The 19,321-nt window shown below is 36.4% G+C and overlaps 1 protein-coding gene across 5 annotated transcripts in view; it reads right to left on the bottom strand.

Moving 5' to 3' along the window:
- The window catches only part of lama2 (laminin, alpha 2), a 299,175-nt gene that overhangs the window by 57,096 nt on the left and 222,758 nt on the right, over positions 1–19,321 (bottom strand). For all 5 annotated transcript variants that reach the window (XM_049478821.1, XM_049478822.1, XM_049478823.1 and 2 more), the window contains 4 exons: positions 14,242–14,384; positions 9,941–10,039; positions 6,423–6,534; positions 2,988–3,150 (listed from right to left, as the gene is read on the bottom strand). In XM_049478821.1, the coding sequence (XP_049334778.1) occupies positions 2,988–3,150; positions 6,423–6,534; positions 9,941–10,039; positions 14,242–14,384 (517 nt within the window). The remainder of the gene's footprint in view (positions 1–2,987; positions 3,151–6,422; positions 6,535–9,940; positions 10,040–14,241; positions 14,385–19,321) is intronic.

Raw genomic sequence — 19,321 nt, 5'->3', positions numbered from 1 at the left:
CAATAAACAGAAGGATTGGTGAAAGCTGAGGGTATCATGGAGCCTGAGTGACGTGTATATGTGCAGAATATATAAGTGACTCATATTGCAGAAGGCCATACAATACCAGTAACAATACCGTTTGGATACATCTTGAATTCAGTTTTTTTTTTTTCATTTTTTCTGCATTGTAGATTAATACTAGCATCATCCAAACTATGACAAAACATGAAATTATTTAGTAAACAAAAAAGTGGTAAACAAACCAGATTATCTTTTGAAATTTAGCACCTCTTGCTTAAATCAATATTTTTGCACATCTTTGCTGGATTTTCTCATTTAACTATATAAGGTAGAGTCACCTGGATTGGCTTTTAGTTAACAGCTGTGCTGAATGTGTAAAGAGTTTTTTGCCTCTTAATATGTTTGAGAGCATCAGCTGTTGAGAAGTTATGAAGAGGCAGAGTTGGTATACAGTGAATAGCTCTATTTGAGTAATGTTCTGATCTATATCATGGCAAAAACTACTCAACTTAGTAAAGAAAAAAAAGTGAATCCTGAAAAAAATGTGAAGAACTTTACAGGTATCCTCAGGGACCATCAAAAACCTTTATGATGAAACTGGCACTCATCAGCACTGCACCAGGAAAGAGGAAAGCCTATGCTACAACAGTACAATGCTGTAGACACAGAGTGTGTGCATGACTAGTCTGCCTGCAGTCCAGATCTGTCTCCTATTAAAAATGTATGGAGTGTCATGGAGACAAGAATCACAGCAATCATGCTCTGTTGAAGAGCTGGATCGAGGAAAAGTAAGAGGAAAAGTCTTGTATTGAGAAAGAACAGGAAAAAAAATCTACTTGAGGACCTGCAACATCAGTTTTAAATTGAATTGAAATTGAATTAAATTAAAAGAATCACTGCATTTGAGTTATGTATTCTATTGAGGCAGTTTATTTTTTTTTATTTAACATTTAACATTCTTTTTTATGTTATTGCTATTTCTGCTGGTGTACATCAACATGCTGGTAGCATTTAGATTTTTCCAGCATTCAGCACTAGATGTCTCTCTTCATTTTCCCCACAGCTCCCCCTGTTATTAAAAGGAATACATTACCAAAGTAATTTGATTAGAAAGGGATAAAATCCCTCACCCCCACCCTGGGCAACTTTTAATTAGTTCATTAGGAGTTTACATGAGAAAGGGAAGCTGGCTGCATTCCGGTCGGCAATCACTGAAGCACAAAAACGCCACGGAGCAGCAAGAGAGAGGGGGCGAGAGTGCACCTGTACATAATATCATGCTTCCTAAACGGTGCTCTCAACCCGCAGCTCTGGGAGCACTTTTCCTTCATTTGTGTAGATTCACAGCTTCTAATTCTTCTTACATGGTGTTTTCTGACCTCTGTTTGACCCACGTAATTAAACAGACTGTGACTGATGTACAATATAGTAGTTTATCCCTATTATCAGCAAGAGGGATGCTGGATGACTAGACAGGCTGGTGAGGAAAGCTGGTTCAGTGCTGGGAAGAGCTGGAGTCCTTAACACCACTGGCAGAGAGGAGAGCCCTCAGCAAGCTGCTGAACATCATGGACAATGTTCACCACCCTCTGCACAGCGACATTACCAGGCAGAGGAGCTCATTCAGCGCAGACTGCTGTCCAAATCCTGCTCCACAGACAGACTGAGGAGGTCTTTTGTCCCTCCGGCCATAAGACTGTTCACCTCCTCTCAGCACAGCAAACTGAAGACTCTGTGACACTTTTTCGTTTAGGCAACTCTGGACACTTCATGGACACACCCCCATCTCTGCAGACACCCTCAGAGATGCCCTATTACATACATTTTTTATAGTTCTACCCTATTTTGCACTAGTAGTTTATTCACTATCCACTGTTTACATATATACAAATCTGCACTGCTAAATTTAAATTATTATATAACTGTGCATTTGTATGGCTAACATCAGTTAGTGTTCATTGTCTATTGTGTACAACTGCACTACCTCCACTCTCCATTACACACACACACTAAAGACTGTACTTTTATACTTTACATATAAAATTATAAAATATATTATTTTATTGTATTGTATTGTATTTATTATATTATATATTATTCTATCTATCTATCTATCTATCTATCTATCTATCTATCTATCTATCTATCTATCTATCTATCTATCTATCTATCTATCTATCTATCTAAATAAGCTCTGCTCTGATTGGCTGAAAACCAGTTCAGGCTAAAACATGCACATGCTCCAGTGTGTGGAGCTAAACATATGTAAGTTAAATAGGTGGATATGTGCAAAACTGCAGTTTTTGCAGTTAATCAGCTTGGGCGTAGATGTAACGTGTTTTAATACATTACATCCCATTTATTAACCCTTCAACGGGCCTTGGTCTGTATATCGGCTACAAGTGTAGATGATCCAAAACCCCTTTTCTCTACAGTAAAATATGCTATTTGCATTCTGGAGGGCATTGAGGGCTTTCAGGACACTCAGAGAAGCTGCCTGTCCACTGCCTGTGTTCTGGTAAGCCAGGGCGCTATCAGCTAGCGGTTCGTCCCATGCAGCTTGTTTTAACAGGGTAAACGCACAGACTTCAGGCCGATATACTAACCTCTGAATAGAGAAAGAGCTAGCACAGTGGTTTGTGGCTAATGCTAATACTGCTCCAGGCTCAGTGCTGGAAAAAACTTCACTGAAACTCCTTTATAATGCGGTACTTAGGCAGAGTGGTTTTACCGCTCCCTACAACCTGACTGTCAGTTTTTAGGATTTGGAAAGTTTCTAAAAATGTTTAACTGCAGAGAAAAAGGGTTTTGTATCATCTACACTTGTGGCCCTTATATGGACCAAAGCCTACTAAAAGGTTTATGTTCCAAAGTAATTTTATTTGTAATTTTTTGAAAATGCTGGTAATTCTCAAAGAGATTGAATGCTGGAATGCAGCATGTATATGTATGATTCAACAGTTGTATATGTGTGTGTGTGTTACCTGAGCTCCTCCTGTGCGGTGTGTTTGTGTGGGTTCAGCTGGCGTTTGCGGATTTCTGCCAGCATGGCTTTAATCTCCTCCTGCATTTCATTGACGCTCTTCTCAGGTTCTCCATCACGCCGGCCTAGAGACTCATTCAGCTCACGAGCCTTATCCCGCAGAGCTGAAAACACACAGACACACACACACACACACACACACACACACACACACACATTATACCGTATGTATTACAAACTTCATCATCATATTCATTAAGTATTTACACGAGTGCCCTGTTTATTAGACCCCCTTGCCTTGTGCTTCCACTTTATTAGAAACACCTACTACTACCCTGTGCTTCCACTCACTGGCCACTTCATTAGAAACACCCACACATATCTTGTGTTTCCACTCACTGGCCACTTTATTAGAAACACCTACTACTACTACCTTGTGCTTCCACTCACTGGCCACTTTATTAGAAACGCCTACTACCTACCTCTTGTGTTCCACTCACTGGCCACTTTATTAGAAACACCTACCTCTACTACCTTGTGCTTCCACTCACTGGCCACTTTATTAGAAACACCTACACCTACCTCTTGTGCTTTCACTCACTGGCCACTTTATTAGAAACACCTACTACTAATACCTTGTGCTTCCACTCACTGGCCACTTTATTAGAAACACTTACTACTACAACCTTGTACTTCCACTCAGTGGTCACTTTATTAGAAACACCTACTCTACGTGTTTTGTTATTATTGGAGGGCTGGACTGTTCTCAGTACAGCAGTAGTGAAGCACGTGTCGGGTATATTAAGTGTGTAACTAGGCTGTTTAAAGCTTCGTACACTATTAATACATTAATGTGGATGGTGGTGATGTTTGATTGACATTAATGTGGGGGTGATTCTGGGTCAGCGCTCTTCCTCGTTTACGCTCGTCACCATCACAAAGTGACGGCAGACAGAAAAACAAAGTGCTTTTTCCTCATTTTTCTCTCTCTCTCTTTCTCTGACTTCTTTTCTGAATTTCGCTCCTCTTTTTTTTTTTTTGCTTCATATGAAAGACACTGAGATGGTGTTTTGGCAGCTTTAATGCACTTTAATCAAATTAATTTGCTCTTTGAAATCAAAATCCAATCTGTTCAAACGATTAAAAAAAAAAAAAAGAAAAAAGTTACTCCGCGGATTCTCATTTAAATATAAATCATCAAATTGAAATGCAAATGAGGCGTAATTAGATGCATTTTCCTGCGAAAAAAAAAAAAAAATCCGGGAGAGTTCAAAAGTAAACATGTGATCTGATTTCAAAAGAGGGGGAATATATACCTATTAAAAAGTAAAATAATTGCCTGCCGAGTTTCAAAAGCAATTAAAGCCGGCTGAGCTGTCAGGTCTGGAGGAGTTGCGTGATTGAGACGAGCTCGGAATGGCGGCGCTGGATGAACCCGGGGAAGATTGCGCTCTGCGGAGGGAGCGACGGCTGCAGCTCTGATCAGGGTGTGTAAACACTTTTTTGGCAAGTCGCAGCTAAACGGAGGGACTTCATCAAAGCTGCTGTCGAATGCCAAACGTGCATCAAAACATCACTTTGATCTCCAGTGTGCGGTCCTGTGAGTGTGCGTGTGTGCGTGTGTGTATGCGTGTGTGTACGCATGCGTGTGTGATCCCAACATCTACAAGACGACACCATCTGCCGCACACAAGCCCCTTTTATACTGATTATACATGTGCTCACTCACTAATACATATACACTCATACACACTCTTTCATACACATGCACACACACACACACACAGACATTAATCACATTTCGGTGTGTGAGATTCCATCCCGGTTTGATTACTCCGCCTTCGCTGGTGCTCGTCTCTTTTAATTAAGCTTTTACGTGGCCGCAGCAGAGCCTTCATTAGCCACACCAGCCTCTCCAATAAACCCACTTAAAATGTCAGGGCACACACACACACTCACACACATACAGTACATGCACATTAAAGGGCCCGTAGCGAGCAAAACATTCCCTTCCCTCGAATTTGTGATGTGACGAGCGTAAACACGGTTAATGATTCAACATTTCAAGATTTCGTTGAATCAAGTATTCAGTATAGCGACTTTTAGAGCTGAGTGATGTCACAAAAATGTACAACTGCTCAAACTTAGTGTGCCGTATTTTACAGACTTAAAGGCGCACTATAAGGTGCACTATCAGTAAAATCTATTTTCTGGTCTATTTTCATACATAAGGTGCACCAGATTATAAGGCACATTTTAAGCAACAATAGTAAGGAACAACGATGTCGCCATGTTTCCATTTTATTAGGGAAGTTGGGGGAAGCGCCTAAGTAAACAATACTATAATTCTTAAAAAAATTTTCTTTCAAATTCAAATGATTTCTCATTGAAAACCGTTTATTTGGGTGAGTAAAACGCTTCTGTTTATTTACAGTAAGCTTAGATTTCCAATATTTTCAACAACAAGCCATGGTTAGCAGTGCTTAGCGCTAGTAAATAATACCCGACAGAGCTACAGAGCTGAGGAACCCTGGGTGTTCCTGTAAGCCAGGGCACTATTAGTTTGCGGTTTTATGCATGTAGCTTGTTTTAACACGGTAAAACGCAGACTACAGTCCAATATACTCACCTCTGTACGGCAAAAGAGCTAGCGCTGCGGTTAGTGGCTAATGCTAATACTACTTCAGTCTCGATGCTGTAGAAACTTCACTCAAACTTCACTCAAGCTTCTTACAACCTGACTGGTAAAATACATACATTCATATGATTTCTGGGAAAATTAAAGGATATTAAGTGCAAAATATATGGTCATAAAAATGTGTTTATCCTGCTCCTGTTGGGAGTAATGGTATTTACTGTCTTAGAAAAGATTTTTTCGGGCCTGGTATAGGCTTTAATCAGAAGTGGTGTCTATAAACATTTGGCCATACATAAATAGAAAGATAGACAAATAGATTATGTAATTATTATTATTATTATTATTATTATTATTATTATTATTATATTCTGACATGTGTAAAGTTTCAGATTATGTCAAAAAGGGAAAAAGGAGAGTTTTATATTAAAAAGTCTAATTTCACTATAGCCTGAATGGGTGGGACTAAACTGCTGTAGGTTATAGAGGCAGAGATATGTAAATATGCTGACATTAAAAAAGCTATTATTTCGTGCAAGTTTTTTGCACAATGTAACAATTACTACATGCTACACCAATTCCTTTTTAAGAAATGTGACATTTAATTTTAGGACAAACAGCCTTCAGTCATGTTGAAATATTTGATATAAAATTGTCAAACTAATAATTATGTCAAACTAATTTACTTCCATGTTAAATGCATGGTTTGAAACCAATGTTTTAACTATAATAAATGGCTTCTGATTGTGAACAGTGTTTGAATTATTATTATTATTATTATTATTATTATTATTAAATTACCTTCAGCAGCCAGCAGAGTGTTCTTGACGAACATCTCTAGCTCTTCTGCTCGTTTTCGGCTCCTCTCGGCATCGGCGTCTGTCTGTTCTCCGTCTGCTGAAACTTTAGTGGCCTGCAGAGTGAAGAGAAAGCCATGGAACATTTAATTGACATCCTTGATTTTAAGCTAGAAGACTTCTTTATGTGTCTCTATGCCTGTGAGCTTTTGTATACCCACACAGGACATGTGGACATGTGAGGCGTATATGTTCCCTAACCTTTTTAGAAATTTAGTATTTAATTAAAACAACATTGATTTAATGACAGTATTGATCAATTATCACATAGGTGTTTTTTCACTACAAATCTCTGATGCTTTACTGCAAGAGTCATGCTGAAATAATGAATTCAGAGTTTTAGCAGTTTTTACAAATATATATATATATTTTTTAATGCTTTGTATATTTTAGATGTTCCAAAGGTCACTCCTGTGGAGAGTAACAATGGTCTTGAATTTTCTTTCATTTGTACCCAATCTGTCTGACTGTGTATTGGTGGAGTCCTTTGTTTGTGCCATGATACACTTCCACAAACACGTGTTGTGAAGAGCATACTTTGATAGATCATATAACTAAGACTCCACCCACTCACACCTGATAAATTATCCCATTAATATGTATTGTTGGATCATTTTCCTCAATAGATAAATGCCAAAGTATAATCTTTTGGGTTCTCTTTATCTAGTTTAAGGACTTGTGTGAAAATCTGATGATGTTTTTAGTCACATTTATGCAGAAATAATAATAAAAAAACCCCATAAACTTTTAACCACCACTGTTTATACAACTTTTACCATGTAATCTAATAATAATTCAGACAAGCTATAGTGTTTATTGTAATGGTTTAATGTCTTTTCTCCAGTTTTACACAGAATATTAACATGATTTGGGGTTTAAAACATATTTTTTGAGAATCTATCATTGGTGGAGGGATACTAAATGCAGTGGGTTATGAGGCAAAAGAGTTTTCTCAGAAAACATGTTACTTGTCAAAACTTGCCACTATTTCCTCATCAACAAAATATTCAGAAAATGTTTCTACATTGAGCTACAATGTTACACCAAACCCCACTCATGTTCTTTCAGACCACAGAAATATTGCAGAAATCACAAAAATCGTGTCCTTAACAGTCTTAAAAGTCTCCATTAAAAAAGGGCCAACTTCCCACATTCCAGTTCAAGTTTCTGACAACTGAAGGACGCCTTGAATGCCATGGTTACGCACTCTTTGCTGCACTATCAACAGGACAAAAAAAGTGTCCTGGACTGGAAGTGTTGGCGTTTTACAGCAGAAAGGAGAATTGTACTAAATTTTGAGTTTCCTTTTGTGTCCTTTCTTTTCAGCTAAACCTCAAGAAGGCTGGAGCCTTGCAGAGCCGTGACACACAACTTTCACACAGTTATTGTAGGCGGTCAGGACATTTCAGCTGCATTTAAAAAATGTGAAAAGACCGACTGTGGCCATGGTTGGTTAAAAAAAAAAGAAAATCACAAAATTGAGAAGTTAACAAGTCATTTACTTGTTCCTCAGCTCTGACAAAATGTCCAAAATCTCAATGCAAGCTTAGTGTTCATTACTTTGACTAGGTACAGGCTTTGATCAAACTGGATAGTAGAAGTTTGCAACTATAGCTTGTTTAATTTCATTCACATGTTGTGCATGAATGGCGTTCAGTGAAAATAAACATGAGTGTTGTTCAATCTCACACAACTGAACACACAGCCAGGCCAGAGCCCGTTTATGGAGATCCTGCCCTCTTCCTATCTCAGAAAATAACTGCTAACCAAAAGAGGGAGCTTGTAAATGAGAGGGAGCTTGCGAATGAGTCCAACATGAAAAGGGGTGAATAGAGCTAAAAAATATGTACCTGCTATATAAGTTTTATGCATATAAGCTGTATATTTGACTTTTTCTTCAGCAAATAGGTTTTCAGCAGGAAAGGTGCTAGCGTTACTGCTACTGTGAGCTGATAGGCTGGTGGACTAATGTTGGAGTTACAGTAAGAGCAGGTTGAAAAGGTTCATACTGGAGTTTAAAAAGGTTTAAAAATGGTCTTTGGTAGTGAAACATTTCATATTGTTCTGTGTAGAGGATTTGAGTACAAGTTTCACTATAACAATCAGCGTTGAGTATGATATATATTTTAGAGAACCTCTTATCTGTGTTTCTAGAACAGATTTTCTACTTTAAGCTTGATCTGCCAATTATCCATACTAATACTTGTCAATGCTTAGCCAAATGTCACATTAATGCCACATATATGCCAGGAAAAGTTGGTACAGCTCTCAAAATAAAGGGATATTGGAATATATGTGCGTAAATAGTTTTGTTTACATTTTTTTTTTTCGTTTATAGGGCTAAGGCTGTGTGCAGCAATACCATAGACTGTGTAAAGCTGGACAGAGCGTCGTCTCTCAAAAGTGAAGCCACCACAGGTCGGGCGCCCCCTGCTGTTCGGTTTCAGAAAGCTGTGTAATCCCACCCATCCTCATAGGTTTCAATGGCAAAACAGACAACTTTCAATAATGTTTTTTTCCAATATACTCCATATATATATTTCCAGTCGCTGACTGATAAAATTCATACATAAGGTGCACCTGATTATAAGACGCTTTGACGATTCTTGGGAAAATTAAAGGATTTTAAGTGCACTTTCTAATGAAAAAATATAATAGACCAGTGTAGACCAGTGCTGGTATGCTCAAAAGTGTAGCACTATTATATCCAGAAAGGAATTGTTCTCACTTTTTAAATAATTTGATGTAAAGCCACCCATTGGAAAATAAGTGTTCCACAATTTCATAGTTTTTGTAATATCACAAAAGCCACACTGTAAAAAACTAAATCTTAGCAAGTGAAATTTTCTAAATTCAAGGCAATAAATATTATTTTCTTCTCTGATAAGTCTTACTAAGCATTGTAAGTGTTATATTATTTTGCTTATTTTAGGGATAATTAACTTAATCATTCTTACTTAGAATTTGTACCTTATTTTATTTAATTTGAACTCAAAATAAGCAGCAATCAAGTTATTCTGATTCTTGTGTCCAAAAACAGTGCCTTCTTTGCTTGATTTAGTTGTTACTTGACTCATTTTGAGACTTTGCCATTGCTTTTTGTAGAAATCTTACTAAGAATATTTTGCAGATTCTTTTGCTTAATATACATATATTTGTCTTATTTGCATATATTTTGTCTAGTTTTTGCCAATGGATTTTTTTGCAGTGCATTTTATATGAAATCATATACAGACAATGATAATTCATGAAAGATTAACTTAACAATTAAAAAAAAGGAAATGATTTTCATCAGCTTACACAGAAAATAAAACTACATAACTAACTGTACAAATCAAGACTAACTAATGTTTAATTTAATTTGTACAGACAGTTTTACACTTATAGCTTGTTTCATCTAGTGCTGTATGTTTTTTTTTTTACATGTGTGTGTATAAGTATGTGTGTGTGTGTATCACAAACCCTGCTTAGTAATTCATCCATCTCAGTCACCAGGCTACCCAAGTTGCTATCGGCAAGTTGCAGCAGTCTCTCCGGCGCCCTCTGTGGTGAGAGCATGTGCTGCAGAGAGAGACAGAGAGAGAGAGAGAGAGAGAGAGAGAGAGAGAGAGGAACAAAGGAAAAACTTACGTTACCATAACAGATACTATATTTATTTAAATTCAGTGGATTATCCTAGACATACTACATACAATTAGGGGCAGTCTATGACTAGGCTCAATTCCTGTCTGGGAAACCAACCTTTATTTTGAATGCACACTGAATGCCATTATTTACCATTATTCTAAATGCAGGTTCACTAACCGGTGCTCTGAGACTACCAGCATTGTTTTATTCCTTATCACAACACTACACAACATGCAAGGCAGCATTTTTTCATTATTACACTAAATTAAAACTAGAAAAAAACTCTAAATTTAAATCTATAAAATAAAAAATATATAAATGTGTTAAATGCCAGAAATCCAGTATTCACTTGGAGTAGGCTGGCTCAGGCATGGTGCTGCATGGTACTATTGGGTTTCATGTCATGTATTCAATAAGCTGTTAATTTAATGTATATTGCAATTAATACTATATTAATTAATTCAGGTCATTACACACTTTCCTCAGGAATGATCTATAATACCGATTTAAAACCCAGAGTTTTGCTGTACTTTTGTCCCTACACAATGATTTAGGTGTGATGCTGATTGGTGGGATATAAGTTTCCATAACTTTGCTACATAAGCCTTGCAGCTTGTAACATATTTGAATTTATTTTTCTCATTTATTTAAAGTCTACCTACGTAAGCCTACAACTTCATAATAACATGCATAAGCATAATGAACAATGCTTTACACTGCATACAATGCAATTACATATACAGCTCTGGAAAAAAATAAGAGACCACTTCAGTTTCTAAATCAGTTTCTCTGATTTTGTTATTTATAGGTACATGTTTGAGTTAAATGAATATTGGGGTTTCATTTTATAAACTATGGACAACATTTCTCCCAAATTCCAAAAAGAAATATTGTTGATCTTTAAGACCTCAAATAATGCAAAGAAAACAAGTTTATATTCATAAAGTTTTAAGAGTTCAGAAATCAATATTTGGTGGAATAACCCTGGATTTAATCACAGTTTTCATGCATCTTGGCATTTTCTCCTCCACCGGTTTTACACACTGCTTTTGGATAACTGTATGCCACTCCTGGTGCAAAAATTCAAGCAGTTCAGCTTGGTTTGATGGCTTGTGATCATCCATCTTCCTCTTGATTATATCCCAGAGGTTTTCAATTTGGTAAAAGCAAAGAAACTCCTCATTTTTAAGCGTTCTCTTATTATTTTCCAAATATGTATTTATAAATGTATTGCATCAATATCTGCAAAATAAGATAAGTTGTTTTACTACAATGCAAAGTACAGACATTTGTTCCTTTTAGCACAGTTACTAAAAAAACGAACTTTAAACAAGTGACAGTGACAGTGCCACACACTGATATTGGATGACCATAAAACCAAGGGCATTTATTTCACAAAAAGTTGTAAAAAGTTACAGAACCTGCTCAAAAACACTGAATCTTTCTTTATTTTTGAAGACAAAAACATTACGACATGTTTATGAAACTGTTATAAAGCCCATATAAAGCCCAAGTCAACTTTTAAAGAAAATGTTTAGCCAAAAGTTTTTGCTATTTCATAAAGAAGGCCAACAATGTACATTTGACTTTTTTGTCAATCCATCACTTTCAACAATAGACTAAGGCACCAATAGACAAAGGCATATGAACAAATGCCACAGTGCTATTATTTTGCTCCTAGGCTTTTTTCCACCTTAAAAGTTTTGGATTGCACAGCAAATTCTTGCTTTGAACACAGTTTCTAAAAGGAAGAGCATTTGACAATTTTAAAGCACACACACACACAAAAACACACACTCACCCTGAGGTCAGGTTTTCAAAGGAGGCAGTGGAAAGTAGAGCATTTCAGTGATGACACAGAAGACACTGAGACATATTCAGATGTTAAATTTATAGTGTCACAGTGAGATTCACCTACAGTACTGTACAGTCTCAGATATCTGAGAAAATCACCTATAAACTTATCTAATTAGTGTTTCATTGAAGTAGATCAGGTGATCTGCTGTTGGGACTAAATATAATCGTACAGTGGCTGAAGGTCATAGAGCAGACTTCTAAGCAGCAGAGAATGTTTCCATTAGAGTCTGAACTTATATCAGCACAAACTACTAAAGCTATTTATCAACACTACCAGCACAACCAAGTGATCAGACCAGTGTTACCAGCTGAAGAGTGATGATGATGAATCGTATTCCATAATCCATAACCATATTCAAGGAAGGAAGATGGATGATCACAAGCCATCAAACCAAGCTGAACTGCTTTGAATTTTTGCACCAGGAGTGGCATAAAGTTATCCAAAAGCAGTGTGTAAGACTGGTGGAGGAGAACATGCCAAGATGCATGAAAAGTGTAATTAAAAACCAGGGTTATTCCACCAAGTATTGATTTCTGAACTCTTAAAACTTTATAAATATAAACTTGTTGTCTTTGCATTATTTGAGGTCTGAAAGCTCTGCATCTTTTTTGCTATTTCAGACATTTCTAATTTTCTGCAAATAAATGCTCTAAATGACAATATTTTTATTTGGAATTTGGAAAAACGTTGTCTGTAGTTTACAGAATAAAACAACAATGTTAATTTTACTCAAACATATACCTATAAATAACAAAATCAGAGGTCTCCTAATTTTTTCCAGAGTTGTATTACTTTTGTATTGCTTACATCTTGGTTTAGCTGGTTTTAGATGGTCTAAGGTGGCCTTGGTTGTTTTGGAAGACCTCATGAGCATGTTGGCCATGTTAATTGACCAGTATAGTATTGTTGGTTATGCTGGTTTTCCAGCTTGATGAGATTGGGTGTGATGGTCTAATAGCTTAGTCATGATGTTTGCTGGTTGAATAGATTGGCCATGTTGGCCATGGTGGTCTACCAGTTTAATCACTTTGTTATTCATGGTCTAAAAACTTGATCGTGCTGATAGCGCTGGTCTACGCTAGTCTGAAACTTATGTATGTTTTTTAATGAAGAAATTTGCACTTTCTTACTTAAATACTAGATTAGACCTAATACAAGTTTCTTGCTCCATTTCACTAGTCAAATTTAATGCTTTAAATTTGCTTTAAAAGAACTTTTTCAGACCTCAATAAACATAGTTTAAGGCCTAAAATGTGGTCATAACTTCTTAAGTAGAAAATAATTTATTGTATTAAAAATTAAAACTTAACGTTTCTTATTTATCAATTTTCTTTTTTAAATTTCGTTCCATTGTGATGCAAAACTTGTTAGCATCTTAGCTAGCTCGTCGCTAATGTTAGCCAGCTCTTCGCTAATGTTAGCTAGCGCTCCGCTAATGTTAAATCCGCTAACATTAGTGCTTTCCCGGTTAACGTAAGCTAGCTCGCCACTGATGTTAACTCTCTTAACCTTATGTTAGCTAGCTCTACACTAACCTTAGTTCTCTACCCAGTAACGTTAGCTAGCTTATGGATAATGATAGCCAGCTCTATGCTTACATTAGTTCTCTCCCCAGTAACGTTAGCTAGCTCGCGGCCAATGATAGCCAGCTCTATGATAATATTAGTTCTCTCTCCAGTAACGTTAGCTAGCTCGCGGCTAATGTTAACTCCGTTAACCGTAGTTCTCTCTCCAGTAACGTTAGCTAGCTCGCGGCTAATGTTAACCGTAGTTCTCTCTCCAGTAACGTTAGCTAGCTCGCGGCTAATGTTAGCTCCGTTAACCTTAGTTCTCTCCCCAGTAACGTTAGCTAGCTTGCAGCTAATGTTAGCTAGCTCTACTCTAACCTTAGTTCTCTCCCCGGAAAATCCCTATTAATGTTACTATGTGTTTTTCCACTGGCATTAAACGCACTGTCTAAAAATGTTATACTAACAGCAACTTTACAGTAAATTTAAGACAATCTGAGGACCCGCAGGAACCCTGTAACCTTGAATACTTTGTACTGTGCACTGTGTTTCTTTAATTATGTTGATGGTATTTATTTATTATTTTTAATCATTTTAATTGTTTATTTTAACGTTTGGTGCCATTGTTAATGCAAAAGTTGTTTAGGGTTTTATCAAGAATTTAATTTCCTAGAGCCAGGAACTGACATGTGCAAGTGTACACACTGGCCTTCAGTAAAGTGTTATCATAGTTTGCACAGGAACACACACACACACACACACACACCTACCTTGAGTTCCTCGGTCATGTTCTCGAAGCGGTACAGCATTTTGTAAGGCGGAGGCAGCGGCAGGGTGAGATTGGCGCTGGTGATCAAACGCAGCAGCTTATCCATATCTCTAATAAGAAGTCCTGCACAGTCATCATCACATGCTGCAACACAAACACACACTTCTGTTACGATTACCACGCTATTATCACAGTTTCCATGTGATAATAAGCTCACAGTGCATGTGTGTGATTTATTATACTCTCTGTGTGGAACAGTTCTAATGATATACATTTGTAAATGAAAGAAAAGAAGCATCTTTACAAAGAAAAGTGAAATACAACATCTCTCTCTATTCTATACCAATGGGGACTGCTATTTTATTTCCTTTTTAATCGGCTTGTATATATATATATATATATATATATATATATATATATATATATATATATATATATATATATATTATATAATCCCTAGTGGAAAAAAATATATACTTAATTGTACTTAAAACATATTGAAAAATGTAAATACACTAACAGATTCATCAAATGTTACTTTAATCAGTAAACTTTTTAAACTTACTTTTTAAAAAGTACAACATAGTGTATTTAAAAAAATAGACTACTATGAAGTACACTTTAGTTTAATGTAATTCTAAATATACTTCTAAAATACTTATTTCTTAATATACTTTTGTACATTTTTAGCAAAGTGTGTTAAAACAACTGTTACAGTAGTTCACTTAAAGTACAATGTATCATGAAACTGTTTAGAAAGCAAATTAAATTACTACTACAAATTTTAAAAAATGAAAGTACATTTTTGTAGTACAGTATATTAAAATATATTTTTATACCCAACGAAGTATACTAGAAGTGTGCTACTTACAAAAGACAGGAACAAGAAGCATATTTGTTATTTAATGTAAATAGATCACATATATTTAACATAAATATTTAGTACATTCTTTATATACTCTGTGTATAACAGTGATTCAGTTGTAATACTCATATTTTACTGTAAGCATATTTAAAATATGGAGTTATACACATGAAGTAATATGTTTAAATGTTACTTAAGTATATTTAGAATAGTTCCATTTTAGTACAGTTAAGTACACTTAGCACAATTTAAGTAAAACGTTTGTACTATTTTTTTATACAATTAAAGAATAAGAAAAACAAAAACATTGTTCCATTTTAGCACTCTTTAAATATACTGATTAATAATGTGGCTACAAGTACACTTTAGTGCACTATAGCATAATAATGTTTAGTCTACTTTAATTAGGGTTTTTTTTTCTAGGGATTATTACATATGAGTGATTATATATAATATATATGAAATGAAAAAAAAAAAAAACCCTATGTCCTCACGAAGCATTAAAACGAATGTGAGCTGTGTGTGTGTGAAGGAAATGGAGGTTAGGCCCAACATGAAAAGACGGCGTGTTAACATGCAGTGAAGGGAAAGGCCTGGGGTGAGAGAGGGATGTTGTAAACGAGTGTCACCTCTCTCTCTTCCCTCTTTCCTCACTCTGTTTGCACGGTTACGCTCATCCAATTTCCCTCCTTCATTTCCGTTCACTCGCTCCGAGCAATCCCTCTCAGCTAAACCGCACCGCAGGGCACACACACACACACACACACACACACACACACTCGCCCTGAAGCCCGGAGGCCCACAGCATGCATACAATAGAACTTAACAGCTCTCGCTCTTCCCCTTTGTCCCTTCGCTCACTCCCTTTCATCTTTCCATTCCTTCCCACTCTCTTTCTGACACTTCAAAATTTCTCTCTCTCTTACCCTTGGCCACACTTTTTGTTTCTTTGTCCTATTTCTTTTACTCTTTCTTTACCTGTATATTCAGTTCTTTCTCTTTTCCTCTGCCTCAGATGTTTGCTCACTCTACCCCTTCACTCTTTCTCTCTGTTCTTCTCTCGCTACCTGTGTCTGTGTAAGTTACTTACACTTGCACTTTCTCACTGTCTTTATCCCTTTTTTTCTCTTATTCTACAGCTCTCTTTTTATTAACCATCTCTCTCTCCTTTCATGTTTATACATATCTTTCTTGTTCTCTTCCTCCACCTACTTTCTGGTTTTTGCATCTGTTTTTTCTTTCTCTCCCCTCTCTTTATTTAATTTTTCTGTCTCTCCTTTCTCCTTCTTCTCTCTTTAGCTCTCTTACTTTCTTCCTTCCCTATACCTCTCTTTTTGTCTACATTTTTACTGTCTGTCTATATACCTGTCTCTCACTCTGCCCTCTTTATCTTTCTTTCCTGTCATCCTCTCTCCCTCTCTCTCTTAATCTCTCTCACACTTTTTCTTTCCCTGTATCTCTCTCTCTTTTTCTCTACCTCTTTACTATATGCTTTTACCTGCTCTGTCTCTCTGGTCCTCTTTCTTTTATCTTTTTTTTATTGTCTATTTTTTCTATATATTCTTTTCAGTTACTGTTTCTTTCTTTCTTTCTTGCCTACTGCACTTTATTCTCTCTTTATTTACTATTTTTCTTTCTATTTTCTTCTTCACTTTTTATCTCTCGAACTCTTTCTTATCATCTTGTCTCTCGGTCTCTCACTCTGTCCTATATCTCTCAATTTTCTCTCATTTCTTCTCATCTTTTCTCTACCATTCCCTTTCTCTCACTCTGTCTCTTTCTTTCCTCTAATTTTCTTTCATCATCTCTCTCTCTCTGTCTCTCACTCTGTCCTCTGTCTCTTTTCTTTCCTCTGTCTCTGTCTCTCTCGTTCCCTCTTACTTGTTCCTCTGTCTCTTTCTTTCCTTTCATCTTCTCTCTCTCTGTCTCTTTCTTTCTGTCTCTCTCTTTCCCTCTTACTTGTTCCTCTGTCTCTTTCCTTCCTTTCATCTTCTCTCTCTCTCTCTCTCTCTGTCTGTGTGGAGATTACAGTGAGTAGGGGGAAAGTGTCGGAGGGGAGAGACGTTCTGAGGCGTGAAATTCAGAACAGAGTGTGTGATGCCTTCAGGCTGTCGATTATGAGTGTTTGACATGCCATGAGCTGTGGAGGGAATGAGGGAGGAAAAGAGGGAACAGGAGAAGAGGAGCAGAAGAAAGAGAGAGTCAGCACTCTCTCAGAACGGACTGACTGAGCAGAATATCACTCTGAAGTCTCACGAGGGACACAGCAAGAGCTAGAAACACTTCCTGTCTGCTTTTGTCTCGGAATAAAAGCAGACATCCAGTCGGTTGTGGAAATTTGGAAAACAGAGTGAAAAATTGAGTTTCAACAGGCCAGAGGAAACAGGGTGCACACTTATAATTCTAATATAATTTCTAATTTGTACCTCTACCTTTGTTTAGTGTAACCCTTCCCCTAGGAACTAGAGGAGTTACAAGAGGAAGGGGTGAAATCATTCCTTTGTAAGAAATGGCACAACCCTTGAAGAACCTGTAGGAAACCTTGAGCACTAAAGTTCAGCAACCTAGCTTTTGTAGTGCAGCAGTTAATTATTATTGTCCAAAGCTTAATTCCTCTATGATGACATTAGCTTTTAACATTTTTTTATTATATATATATATATTTTTTTTTTTGTTTTTTTTTTTGTTTTGTTTTGGGTTTCAAAAAGAGTTTTACATTTTTATATCTTTGTAATAAATTGATATAATCATTCAGTATTTAAGGTATTTGTCAATTAACTTGTTTTTGATCATCATACAACCTTATTTCATTTTTTTCATGTCCTACCCTTTGAATAAAAGTTATTTTTGTACCACTACCCCTGTAATGCACAATATTGGTCAAAAATGACCAGCATTAATTTTTTTATGCTTCTAAAGGGTTTCTTTAGCACAAATCTTCATTTTCATCACCATACAAGCTACATAGAAAAAGTTTGACTCATGTTGCACATTATTGGGGGAATGCATATGGGGGTAACATTGAAACTACACCTTAAACTATGGTAATATACTGGTTATTGTATTTTTATAACAAGCAAAGTAAATAATTGTGGTTTTCTTTGGTAACTTGTCCCCCATCTTTCCAGTGATTCTCAGCCCTCTGTTTTGAGAGTCGCTCTGAAAAAATCTCCATTAAAGCTCCATGTAGGGCCACCTAACACTTCCCCTATAAAATAGTCAAAGTCACTAGTAATGTACAGAGCTGGAGTTCACTGCTGTATGAATGTTTTAAAGTGAGACAAAAAACGAGTGTGTGCGTGTCTCCAGAACAATGAACCATGATGAAACGGGGTGAAATTTACCAAATGCAAGACTCTTTTCACATGTGCACAAACACACACACACACATACACACACATATATGCAACCCATAACTGCATCACAGATTAGTATAAACCCACTGCTCTGGATCATTCAATTCACTTGAACCCATTAATGTCACATTCAATTCAGTTGTTTGGTCACATGACTATATAGAAAAACATGTGAATAAGAGAAGGATGATTACATTCAATTTAAACACTTTAGATGGAAATCATTTAATTATACAAATACATTTTTGTGGCATGATAACTCTCTCTCTCTCTCTCGCTCTCTCTCTATACATACACACGCATACATATAGTAGGGCTGTCAATGTTAAAGTGTTTACACGCACACAATTAATTTGGATTCAGAAACACGCTATTATTTTTTTAAAGCAAATTAATTACGCCACTAAGTTGGACCCCAACTTTTGCCGTAATCTGCTCCGCCCCCACTCAACGTTATAGATTATTTTTCTGGAGTGGTTAGCTTGTGGTGAAAACATGATCTGGCCCCATAATCCGAAGCAGCTATCAAATACATATTTTTACATTGAGCTAAACTGTTGATAAGGGACAGTTTAATCTGATATATTAGCCAGATAATATACTGGAACACAGAATTTTCAAAAAAAATATATAGATTGACACCACAAACAAAAAGAGTTTCTTTGATTTTACCAAATTGAAAACCTCTGGAATATAATCAAGAGGAAGATGGATGATCACAAGCCATCAAACCAAGCTGAACTGCTTGAATTTTTGCACCAGGAGTGGCTTAAAGTTATCCAAAAGCAGTGTGTAAGACTGGTGGAGGAGAACATGCCAAGATGCATGAAAACTGTGATTAAAAAAACAAATATTTCTTT

This window comes from Astyanax mexicanus, chromosome 1, assembly GCF_023375975.1.
Source record: "Astyanax mexicanus isolate ESR-SI-001 chromosome 1, AstMex3_surface, whole genome shotgun sequence".
Lineage (NCBI taxonomy): Eukaryota > Metazoa > Chordata > Actinopteri > Characiformes > Acestrorhamphidae > Astyanax > Astyanax mexicanus.
This window is presented reverse-complemented; position numbering and strand designations above follow the sequence as displayed.